At 34.7% G+C, this 13,310-nt stretch overlaps 1 protein-coding gene across 1 annotated transcript in view; it reads right to left on the bottom strand.

The window, feature by feature from the left end:
* The window catches only part of ADAMTS6 (ADAM metallopeptidase with thrombospondin type 1 motif 6), a 125,608-nt gene that overhangs the window by 96,054 nt on the left and 16,244 nt on the right, over positions 1 to 13,310 (bottom strand). The window contains exons 6-8 of the mRNA XM_040089814.2: positions 8,939 to 9,153; positions 8,326 to 8,409; positions 7,689 to 7,834 (exon numbers count right to left, since the gene is read on the bottom strand). Coding sequence (XP_039945748.1) covers positions 7,689 to 7,834; positions 8,326 to 8,409; positions 8,939 to 9,153 — 445 coding nt within the window. The remainder of the gene's footprint in view (positions 1 to 7,688; positions 7,835 to 8,325; positions 8,410 to 8,938; positions 9,154 to 13,310) is intronic.

Raw genomic sequence — 13,310 nt, 5'->3', positions numbered from 1 at the left:
TATGAGTTGCATTGTTCATCCTGTGTGCTAGTAAATATTCACAAATTTTCCAATTCAGAAAATCACCAAGTATATAACCAGCTCCCTGTAGTGAGCACATCTGAAGAGAAATTTGTGGGATTACACCCACAATTTCTGTCTCTCCTATTTCAGTTGAGACAGGAGAACATTATTTTTATTCAGTCTTTTTATTCAGTACCATTTATTTTAATCAATCTAACAACGACTAAAAAATTTAAAAGAAAAGAGCTTTCAGACTTCAGGTCAGAGTATGAAAATCTGAGCTTAACTCCATGACATTGGTCACTCTTCTGGATTTGGTATTAAATAAAGCACATTTTGAACACATTTTGTCCATCTGGAATGGATTAGGCAAACTCTGGGTATACCTTATACCTTTTCCTTCCTTTCACTCTCACAGACTAAAATCTTATAAACTAAATCAGAATACACATCTTGTAACTAAACAGCTGTACACTAAGAGTCAACTAATGGCATCAGAAATTAAAAACAACAGCCTTGTTATTAATTAGAAAGCATTCCACCAACAAGTTGTGCTTGTTAATTAGCTGCAAACAACCTGCTGGTTGACATCTGCCATGCAATAAGCAGTTTTTCAGATTCACATTCTAGCTACTTTTTTGTTCCACATGAGTTGTTTCAAATCCCACAGAGTCTATTTGATTCCTTTCAGCTACAAAATCTAGGAATAAAGTTTAAAGGTAAAATTTACCCTAATCTACCCCTTTAAAAAATCCTAACAAACAAACAAAAAGCACTCACGAAAAAGATTTCCAGCCAAGAGTGGACACCTGAACAATATTTCCCATCTTATTCTGCTAACATGAGGTGGGGCAATTAAAAAATCCACCCATCAAGTTTATACCTGCCACAGAAAGGGGAATTTCATATTATGCCAAGAGATTTTATTAATTTCCAACTACTTCCTATTTTCTCTATTGCCTATTTCATCTCTTGATTTCTATCATGTCACAGCCTACAGATTGGCACCTCACAAAAAGACACAAAATGGGAAACAGAGAACTCTTCACTGAGATCTTTGAATAGGTCTCCTCCCCCACACAGAATGCACAGCAATTCTTGCAATCTTGGAACACGGCTCTAGACCCAGATTTATCTAAAGTGAATCATCTACACACAGGTCATGTATTGCTGTAATGGCTCCCAGTTATGCTGCATGTCTCAGTCACAATTTCTCATTTATCAATCTTGGGGTCATCATTCCAAAGAATATGGCTCAGCAGAGATAGCAAAGACCCCCAACATGTTTTTGAAACAGAAGTAAGAATATAAAAGCTATGATAGTGGTGACATATCTAGCAACATGACTGATTCAAGTGGTCAATAGCAGATGTCTAACAAGGAGTGTAAGGAATACATCCTGTATAGAGACCCTGGAATAAATATCCCTATGTGAAGCACCATACACAGCATAAAATGCCTCACCTTCCTTAGTCTGCTGAGCAAAGTAGTAGACTTCAATTTTGTCCATGGGTTGTTTTTTTTTCCTAAATACATAATTTTGAATATGCAGATACATTTTTCCCTATTAGACCCTTTCAATTCCCTGAAAACAAAGATAAGTGGGAATTTAGTGCTATTATATGGAAAGCTGTCACCTTATATTTTATAAATCTGCAGAGACAGACACTAAGAGTAATATATGCCTCCATTTTTCAAACCTCTCCCTCAATCTTACACACTAAGTTGATGGACACTGTTATGATTTTTGCACAAAAATCAAATAAGGAAACAGTCTCCTGTCAGGTGCTTAAACTCATCTCAAGGAACTCCAGTAGAACAAGCTAAAAGGCTACACAAAAAAACAAGGGCGAAAACTGCTTAATGGACTTCAGAGTCAAGTAAGTAAGAAATACGACACAGAATTACTGCTTGAAATTGGAGCTCTTCTTACTAACAGAGGAACCAGCCACAGGATGAGGCTCCAAGACAAGGCTGCACAAGAACAGAAATGCTTTGGATGTACAGATTTATTGGATAAAGCTAGGAAATTGTGCTCACGGAGCTGGATAAGAGCGCCTTGTATGAAAAAGAAATCTTGCAACAACTTAAGAAGCCCAGAAGAAAAGTGGAAAATGCCTCAGAAAAGAAGCATAACAATCTTGAACCTGCAGGAGTAAAGGAATGTGCAGAGTCCTGGCCGGCTGGGCTCACCTCGCTAACAAATGCCTTAACTAGTACAGAACCTGATGGGGGAATGTTACTTACTATTAGAGAATAAAAATATATTACTAACCCATAGGCAACTGACATGCAAAAGGGCAAGAGTGTCCATTAAACAATTTCCTTTTAGGAGTGCTATCTGAACAATGCAACTACAAAACCATAACCAGCTGCCTAAACACTCTTAATGTTATTAAAAAAAATTAAAGGCATGATTGTGGTCAGCTCTACACAGGTATGCAAAATGAAATATTTTGTTGCTCTTGAGTATCTACAGCAATGTCAGAAACACTTCTGTTCTTAGAACCACATTATGAACCACAAGAATTACAGGAGTTTAGAATTGCTGCCATTTAAATATGCTTTCTGTGCCCTAAGAAAAACTGGCAGCACTGAACATCAGATGCATCTCACAGACAAATTAAAGTGCCCCTGACCCATAAGGGCACTGCATGAGGAAACAACTGACTGAAGCATTGCGAAATTAATCTTATGCATATACAATAAACATAAGCCAGTTCTGTAAAATTCTCCCCTTGAAAGACTCAAAAAATCCACCATGTAACAATGCTAATGCCTCCCATATGGGCTTCAATAGCGTTGCTAGAGAAATGCTGCATACTAATACTGGTGTTAATGCTAACAGCAGTCATATCACATTGCTCAGCAATACACCAATTTAATAGTGGTACCCAGTAAAAATACAAGTGTCTTAAGAGAGAGTTCTTTCACTGCCTCACAATATTAATATTTACAAATGCACTTAGGATCCAAACAAATAGAAAAAATACACCATCTGTGGTACTGAGCATTTTTACTCTCATCAGTACAACCTACAAGTGGAGGTGTATGTGACTTAGTCAATAAAAACATCTTACAGCTCTAATTCTTTATTCAATCAAATAAGGATCCTTCCAACAGAGTATATTAGTTCAGTGGGGCTGTGGAATTAACTGTTGCTAAAGAAGTAAACCACTCCTGAACTTAACTCAAGTGAATTTCAATCCAAGCAAAAGATTTTTGTATTTCAAGGTATTTTAAGTCAAGAATTTCATAAGGTCTATCTACATAAAACCATACAGGTTCACACCATTAAAATTAGTTCTAGTAAGTTTTCTGCAAGGAATGCTCCCATAAAAGTACCCTAGCTGCAAAGATCTCTTAATGCTTTAGTCAAGCATAGTGAATTTGTTTTCCTTCTAAAAAACAAAACGAACTCACAGTGTGTGAACTACCCACAGTAGATGACATTTCATTCAAGAATTTTTGAGTACTGTCTCCTGAAGTGAGGTTTCAAATGTTTCTTTGTTTAAAACAATTGCATCTCACAGACTACATTCTGTCCCTTTAGAGATACACACTTAACTTCTCTCTGAAACCTTCCTTTCTATGACCCGTCTGGCACACCTTTGTACTTGATCTACTAACAAACCAGGATGCAGAGTAATCTTCCATCTCAGTAGCAAAACATTCTCTTGCTGCATTGTTTAGAGAATCAGCCACACATCCTTTGGATAAACAACTATTTAGTACCTGGACAAATCAAATTAACCCTCTTTACCTATAGAGAAATGTAGCACTAGTGTAAAGGAAAAACAAAAGACATTTTAAAAAACTTCTCAATCCTGATACAAAGGGTAACCTGGAATCCAACTTTCTGGCCCTTATCATTCTGTGCAGGTACACAGGAAAAGGAATGTTTCTGTCTATAATGTATAGTTCATGAAGGTTAACTTAGGAAGATTCTGAAGGAATACCACAAACTCTACTTCATGATCTTTACAATCAAGAGAAGGAACCAAATAATTAAAATGGAAGGGCAGCTTGGTTCAAAAACATAAATAAAAAACAAAGCAATAGCTGTACACTATAGCTCTTAAGTTTTGTGGCTTTGTCATCTATGGAGACTCTATTTCTTAAAGAGTTTCTGAAGAAAAAAAAAGAGGAAGCAGCCTATCAAGGAAGGTTAAAAAAGCCAAATCACTAAATAAGAACTTCAAAAAGGTAAATTGGTACCTCTACACTGGGGTGGGATGCACAAGCCTCAAAATTTACACTGGCTTTTAAAATTAATTATCCGACAATCTGACATTGTGCTAAAAAGTAAGATTATCACATAATGATACAGGAACACAGGAACCAAATGCAAGAGCTCTTTTTTTTGTCAGAGGATTTGAGATTAGATATCCATACAAGTTTCTCTCCTGTTTTTATTATTTTTTTAATTTATTTTTATTGTTTTATCAGGAAAAATGTAGTTGATACACACAATATAAGGTCTTGCTTAGACCAGCCTCTGGCCTGTGTATTTTTAATCAGCAAACAAGTTTTCCGCAATTCCCCGTGCACTTAGCAAACTGCAGGGTGGCTGCAGGACCATGACCAGACAGGCCCATACACCAAGCACACCAAACACAGCCAGGCTCTTGTCCAAAGGCTGGTGGCTTAGAAGGCGTGGCAATGACCTAAGAGATCAGTTTGACATGCCTCCACTCCAGTGAGGCCACCTGGCTTTAGCACACAGCTTGTTCAGGATACAGAAGTCTCTCTGCATTGCTCAAGCAGACACCCCTGGAGGATGTGCAGACTTAATACTGTTTTTCCCAGATCAGATCATGCCATCTCTGAAAGCAACATGAAGGGACAGCAAAGAAAACCTGAAGTGCTGTCTTCATTTACACAGTTGAAGATAATGACTCATTTTCTTAAAACCTTTGCCCCACATTTCAGATAAAGACTATTGTATTTGCAAACTTAAATACTTAGCTAGGAGTTGGTAATATTTTCAAATACATCAAATTACTTACTGAAAAATCTGGTTTTAATCAACACAAAACTATTCATAATGTTGAACCGAAACTTTCCTACTTTCCATAAAATAGAAGTACACACAATGAGCAAAAATTGATCCCAGTGTCAAAGTCAATAAAAATGTAATTACGCCTTACAAAGCAGAGCAGCATCAGTGGGACAGATTCAGGAAATGGCTTTCAAAATACTATCGGCATGGCTAAGAAGTATCCTAATGTTTGGTAGTATAGGCTCAAATTCCTTTGGCTAGACATGGTTATTAAAGACCTCTCCAGTACACTAGGAGTCTAAAGACTATAGTTATAGCCTTCTCTTTTGCATATAACGCCTTAAATCTGGTTCATCAAGTGAAAGACAGACAACAGAAAGAAAACAAGTATATTAACATTTCAGTAATTCATTTAGAATTATTAAAGTTAGTGGATTTACATGTTTATATGAATATAGATTTGTCTTTACTCATTCCAACTCAAAAAAGAACTATCTATTCTTCACTTAAGCTGATTAATTTTATTAGGCACAGCCAGGATAGCTAGCAGTTTCAGTAAAAGCTTGATTTATCCACTCAAATTGACCAGTGCACCCGTTGCGATTAAGGAATTATAACTTTTATATAAATAAATGAATATAAGCATTTTGTTGTGAAAACATATATAACTGAACTTTATAAAGGTAGGTATTACTAGCCTGCAGACACAACACTGAAGCACTTTGTTGATTTAAAATACAGGTATATTCTTAGAGGTATAAACTTCTCAGAAGAAAACTAGAAGTTCTAAAATTCTGGCATCCCTTTTAACAGACAAAATACACATGCTACATACTTAGATAATTATAGTCCTCATAATGAAGAATTTAAAAAAAAAAAAAGTTTCTTGATGAAAAAAAATGTAAATTTCAATAGGTATTATTCATGTTCTCTCAAAACTTGTTCCCTTTACAGTTAGAGGCCTGCAAGTTAACACTGGCTTAAGCTTTTGTCTGGAAACACAGAACTATTCAGAACTACACTAGGAACATCCCACTGGAACATCCTAACACATCAGGGAAGCCAGTACAGAATATACAGTAAAATAAGACACATTAAAGCACAGCTATGAAAGAAAACAACTGTGATTTGTAGTGCCAGAATACACCAACAAAGTGTCAGGTTAGTCAGCCCTAGCAGTAAAAACACAGAGTTGCCAATACAACCTACACATCTGACTACTGAGGAGCTTTAACTGACACAACGATGCTACCCATGGATTACACTTTTTCACCTGTGTAAATTACACCAGTAAAAGTTTCATGTGTAGCAAAGTTGTAAACAAATATTCTGCTTCAAAACTCCCAGTGAAGGAATTACTTACATGCACAAAAATGACCATAAACAAAAAGCCTTTGTGAAAAATTAAGACCTTAGAATGCAACTATTTCACTTTTAATTTCATTCAATTTATTTGTATTAGAGTTTAATCTTTTTTTACACTTCTGGAATCTAAAAGCTTTCTGAGTCACTCTATCATTGTATCACTCTGATTTTTACTACATAGTATTTAAGGTCATTCATAACAATTATATCTGAAATATGAATACAAAATACATGTGATTCACTAGCTTCTATTTCCTCTCAAAAATAAAAAGATCTGCTCATTGCACAAAACAAAACCAAGAAAAAACACCACCTCCCTCAGGGAAAAAAAAAAAAAACAAAAACCTTGCACAAATTTTATGCAAAATTATACAAAATATGCATTATTTTAATTGCCATTTTAATTTTTCTGCAGTGAATGCAATAAATCCAAAACACGTTACATACAGAGCAGTACAGAATTTGTCCTGGAAACCAGAAATCATAATAAAAAGACCCTAATCCAAATTAGAGCTGCTGCACCTGCTGCTACTTAAACAAAACCAAAAAGAGTAACTAGTGTCCTTAAACAACAGCGAGATGTCCTTAAACAATAGCGAGAATTTTCTCCTTTTAAAGTACAGATGCCTTCCCCGAACTGCAAAGGGACGGACAATGAATGCCTTTAACAGGATCATAAGATTACAGTGCAGGTTATGTTGAATTTACCACAGTAACAGTGAAATAGAAGCAAAAAACCCAAAAAAAAACCCCCCAAAACCCAAAACCAAACAAACAAAAAAACAGGGCACATATGCAGGCTTTGAAACTACCTATTAAAATTTTCAGTTCTCATCTTAATTAAGCATAATAAATCAAACCAGCTACAAAGCAGAGTCTCATATTGCTGGAATCTGCAAGAACCTGTTTTCAGAGAAATACTATTACACTAGTTGAAGTCCTGGCTTGAAATTCTTACAAAAACACTTTACATGGTTAACAAAACTTTTTTCATTCTGGCTTGTTGACTGCAATCTTATGAATTCTTTTCAATTATTAAAGTATAAAATGTTCAATAGGATCCATCTTTTCTATTGTAATACTTTGTATTGGCAATTATGAAGTGAAAATAACAGCAGAAGCAAGTGATTTGCAGATCTTACTTTTCCAAATTCTCAATCTAAACTTTATTAATCTGATACACTTAAGCCATCTAATTATCTTCCTCCTTCTAAGGTTACCTACCAAATACATTACTTTCTAGCCTCTAGACATACATATGCTAAAAACAAGAAAGCTACAAGAAATAAAATAAACACAATACTTATAATGACCATACCTAGTAATAAGAACCGCATTATCATGGTGGGCAATCCCATTTTCTGGAATGGTGTTTCCATCACTTTGGTGGGAGAGAATGGATTTCTGCCACTTACAGAAGCTATCGAGGGACTTGTCTGCATGGTGGTTTATCTCCAAGTTTGGCTGCAATACAACATGCATACCAGAAATGTTCCAAACAAATTACTAAGGTCAGTTGTTAAGCCTTTTGAAAACTAAAATGGGACTATAATTAGAAGCAGTGGTTTCTAGGAATAAAATCTTCTTGCCAAATTTTATTTCTGTAAAATCTGACCCCAAGTTCAGCTGTGTATTACTGAACCATCATTCTATCTGCTCCAACTTTAATAAACATTTTGTCAATACAGAAAAAGAAATCAAAATACAGATCTAAAAATAAAACTGACATCCCCAAAGGTGTCGTAATAGTCACCTGCAGTAAGAATACATATCTTTGAGATGATACAAGAGGAATATTCCTTTGAACTGCTTCATCTTGATTAAAGTACCAAAAAATTACATGATAGGTTTTGTACTCAGAGCCAGCCACTTCAAGCTATAATTAAATAACTCTATATTGTACAATAATGTAATTTGTATTTCACAGGTATAAAGCTTAGCACAACAGTTCTTACCTGATCTTCAGTGAGGACAATCAAACGTGTCACTATTATATTCACAACGTTTCCTAGACTGGAATCACGATAAAGTTTGGCAACCTGACCTCCAGAAAATAAGAAAAGGCACAAAGTCAGACAAGAAACACTACTTGCTTCCTAAATGGTTAAAAAAATAACCCAATTTCCTCATGTAGTTCCATAAGGTAAAGTATCATTGTCATCTAAACACAAGTGATTTTTTTACCAAAAAATGACCATTCAGTAAAAAAAAAACCTATTAAGTCACACTTTGGAACTGGAACTTTTATACCTTGTTTCATAACTCATCCAGCACAATGAGCATTTAGAGTGTTGATGTACACAGAATAGAACTCTATAATCTGAATGCAATTATTTGAATTCAAAATTAAAGACAAAAGTTTAAAAGTAACCACAACATACTTCTTGACAGAAAAAGTACTGCATTTTTCCCAAAATGCTAAGATTTTCAGTATTTTAACTATTCATTCCTGAAAGTTAGTAGACATATTAAAGCCTTATATTCATGGCAATAAGAAAACACTCGACAGGTCCATTATAATTTCAGTTCACACATATTGATACGAACACAGAGAAGGATGAAACTTACAATATTCATTACACTCAAAATGTAGTGTTCAATGTCTTTGCGCCCATGGTATCCCACCATCATTTTGTCTGCTACTACCAGCGTTTCCACAAACCGTTCAAGGCTTACAGATCTCTTCTGTCGACTACGACTACTTAGTGTGTCATTGACTGGAAGTGAAGCTGGAAAAGCAGATGCATCATTCATCCACCAAGGTTTGCTGCTTCTTGTGAGGTCTTCTAGGAACCAAAACAATTAGATACTTGAGAGGGAGTGACTAGTAAAACTCATTCAAATGCAGCTGTTCTACGTTGAGATTGCCATATTCAAGGTTCTAACAAAGAAGTCCTTCTTGAGGTGAAGAAAAATTAAATTTATTTATTTTCCAAATTATTTTTAAGTAACTTATATAATGGAAACCCAGCTTTGAGCTCCAATAATCTCAAGTCTCCTTAAATTTGAATTAGGGTGACAAATCAACAATCTTAATAGATCTGATTTTGCACATTTATGTTACTATTAGTTATAATTAACCACGAGAACAAGTCAGTATTTTAAGAATAAGAACAAGACAGCTGTTTTTCATCTGGGAAAAAATACTAGAAACAAAAAATTCAAAATTAATGCAGAAGTTATCAAAATCTACTAAGGAATTAAACATGCTCATAAAATGCTAAAAAGCTTTTTCCCTCCTGCAACAAGTCTGTAATTTTTAGGCAATTAGGCTTACATGCCTAAAATGAATCAATTTTCTCTTCACAAAGCTATCAGATTATATTTTATCAACTTGTGAAATAACCGTAATAGAAAGTTTTAAATGGTCTGACATAGGATAATTGCTGTAGTTATTTCAACACAAATTTCAGTTCAAATATGTTGACTCTTGTTTTTCTTTCAGGTAAATACATAGAAAAATATTTACTGGCTGCAAGAGATAAATTAATAAAAGTCCAAGGAGCTGTAACTATCATCAGAACAAGCATTACAAGATGACTTTGAATTCTAATTCCTGTCCTCAGGCCAAAATTGAATCCACCCTCCCCTACAAAGAAAGGGAAGGATGGATTCAATTTTTTGACTTTTTTAGTGTGTATCATATATCCCTTTTCCACAAAAGCCAACACAGATCTCAAGCTGAAGTTTAGCAAAGTATATTGTTAGCCTGGTTTTACCTAAGTAAGATTTCAAAATATCTAAGTTACTCTTGGTGATGAGCACAAGAACATTAATACATTTATATCTGTCTCAACAGGACTGCTCAAGTGAGCAACTTCTAAGATGCACCATTATTTCTACTAAAACAGGGTCAGCTAAGGATGAGTAGAGATAGAACCAGTACCTCCCACAAAAAACCAATTCTTTATGCAAGTCAGCTAAGCACACTAATTTCAAAGAGAAAAACTACACCACAAAGAATGTATGTTCAGGTCAAAACCAGGAATACAAACCTTCGGCATTCCCACTGTTGAAGTGTTTCATAATTTTTGAGGCTATGGTATTGGCTCTAAAAGACACATATTTTAGAAAAGTCAAAAAATTTAAATAAACCTGGTAGTTATGAAAACACCAGTAGCAAAATTGTCCTCATTCTGCAATGGGTATAATCCATTTTAAAAAAAAAGCTCCGTACAAAGTATTAAAGCCTGGTTTGGATTCTATAATGACAACTCAGCTTTCTCCTGTTTTTCACCTCTACTGTAGAAAATTCAAAGTTGCTTGAATTGTTCAAAGATTTTAATCTCACTTAAACAGTGGCTTAGGAATGTCCGGAATTTCTCTGACAGATACTGTACTAAATTTTTAAAAAATTCATTTGTTTTCAAATAACAAATGTTGATGGCTTGTGATGCTCTTGGAGTGCTAAAAGTATTTTAGAAAGTCAGTACTGCTTCCACATTAATTCAAAATTTTCACTCAAAATGCAAACTATTCTAAATATTTGAAAACTTCTGATTTCAAACATAATACTTTCAGAGGGAAAAAAAAGATTATTTTGGAATCATCTTCATACTGTCTTTCAAACAAAAGTCTCAGAATACTCCACAAGAACAACCATTTCTCATTTTCTTATCAGATAAGAAGCTTAGGCATCAGCTGATCTCAAAGTCATGAGAAAGCTGGAAAAAGTCCTTGGACTCCAGCATGTATGTGAATGCTTATGCTGCTTTTCTCTAAAAACCCACTAAATAACAGTGACTAAATTACTTAAATGCTGAAATATATCAATAAATAAAGATCTACAATTTATTTAACAAAACAGTTATGTGGCAACTTACATCATTCTTTCATCATGTTCATAAGTTTAAAAAGAAAAAAAATCAACTCCATTAACACTGAACACAGTTATAAGGAAGTCAAAAAAGGTAAAAGTAAAAAGGAAAAATAAAGAGAAAAAAAACCCATTGAAATATTAGAATTGACCATAAAATAATTAGTGCAGAACTGTGAAATTATGTTTTAAATTGCAAACCCATGTAGACATGGAGTTCACAACTACTGTACATGAGTTTTCCAAAGTCAGTCATCTAAAATATTGGGTGGTGGTCAAGGTAGAAACAAAGAAGCCCAAACAGAAAATTAACTCAAAATGCAATAGCAAACTTCTTATGTTAGATGCAATATTATGACAATATTTCAAAGCAAAACATTATGGTGTTTTTCCTAAATATTTTACCACCATTATTTCATGTATCTATCAAGCATTTATTCCATTTTAGCATTTACAAACTGTAAAGTCTGACATGAGTGAAATCACTACCTAAACCAAAAAATAGTCAAGATATCCAGAAATAATCTGCTACTCTGCAGCTTTCATATGTCAATTTTTGTTGTTTCTCAATCCTATTCAAATGTACTGTTTGGCAAGATAATCCAGCGGTCCAAACCCCACTCAAGCAATTGAAATTTTGCAGTGGAAAACTTCTCACCAAGGCCTTAGTGATTTCAGCTGTTATTTAAAAAAATGTAATTAATTGGTGACAATACATGCATGAAACACAAATTCAACATTTTATATTTTGAACATTTTTATGTTTAAATGCTTAAAATCTAATTTAAATTATATAAATCTATCCTGTGCTCTCATCTGGTTCTCCATGCCTGTCCAATTTTCCTCTTGCATTAGCTACCAAAATTCTACCATTGATTATGAAGTAGCCCATCACTTACTCATCCCAGTCTATTCTGATCCTGCTTTCATCAAATTCTGTACTCTGCTTTCAATTCTTTTATTGTCATTTTTCTCAGAAAGGTCAGAAACTACACTCCCCTTGTCTTTATCAACACTTCAAAATCCTGACCATTGCCCCAGTGGAGAACAGGTACAAAATAAACTAGGTTACAGTAGGGGAAACTTGAAGAACAATGAATAGTGGCCCAGTTAACTCAAGCAGACTCCTCCCAGCATATAGTACTAGAAAACTCTTCTGAAGATAAAGTTAAAATCAGTCCCCAGACAAAATAAATTATATAGTGACAAAAGGTAGTTACAGTTTTGTTACAATTGCATTTTAAAACAGAATTGGATGGTTCAAAACTTCCAAAACCAGTCAAATTCCCTAAACATCACTGAATACCTGGCTTTAATCCTTGGGTGTGAAAGCTGCAAAACTGGTTTTGTTTGTTTGTTTGTTTTTTTGTGGGTTTTTTGGGGGTATTTCAGCATGCTTTGTATACCATTTCCCTTTAAGATAAAGCTGCAACTGTGTTCAGAAGATGAGTTTAAAAGGCTTTGGTACCCATGAGTGTAAAACAGAACACCATCTGGAAAAGCAAGACCTTGCTGTTTTGGCAGACAGTAAATTTTTTTAGACATTTTAATGAAGTGGAAATAGTATACAGAAAAACAAAAGGAAAAACTGAGATCAATGAGCATCATAATAATCTCAGGCTTGTAAAAAGCAGTGCTTTAGTACTATAATAATTAAGGACTTTGGGCTATGAAAGCACAGGGAGCGCACAGGAGCTTCCAAGAATAAAGGTACCATCAATCATACAGAGTAATAAATGCTAAGTATCATACTATGTTTTACAAAAAATGCATGCAAGACGTATAGCTCTAATCAACCTGTGATCCAGCTGACAGATACCAGCAGAATTACTGAACACAATCTGACAAAAGTAGCTGCCTCTGCTTTGTGGCTTGGAGGACAATGACTTCCAAGCATTACTCTAGGAGACAAGATCCAACAGAGGCCAACATCCTTCCTTTTCGCAGGGGTAAAATAATGGTAAAAATTGAATGTTTTTCATTTCAAATACATTTCAAAACCTTCCACTGATTTCAAGAGGCTTAAGTGACAGCTCTCCAACATATACTAGAGCCCTTATTTTACAGTTATCAGGCAATAACATTTAAGAGACTTGTTTTGCAATCTTGGAAGTACACATATTG

The sequence above is a fragment of the Hirundo rustica genome, chromosome Z, assembly GCF_015227805.2.
Source record: "Hirundo rustica isolate bHirRus1 chromosome Z, bHirRus1.pri.v3, whole genome shotgun sequence".
Lineage (NCBI taxonomy): Eukaryota > Metazoa > Chordata > Aves > Passeriformes > Hirundinidae > Hirundo > Hirundo rustica.
The sequence above is the reverse complement of the archived record's forward strand: the minus strand, read 5'-3'. Positions and strand labels throughout refer to the sequence as shown.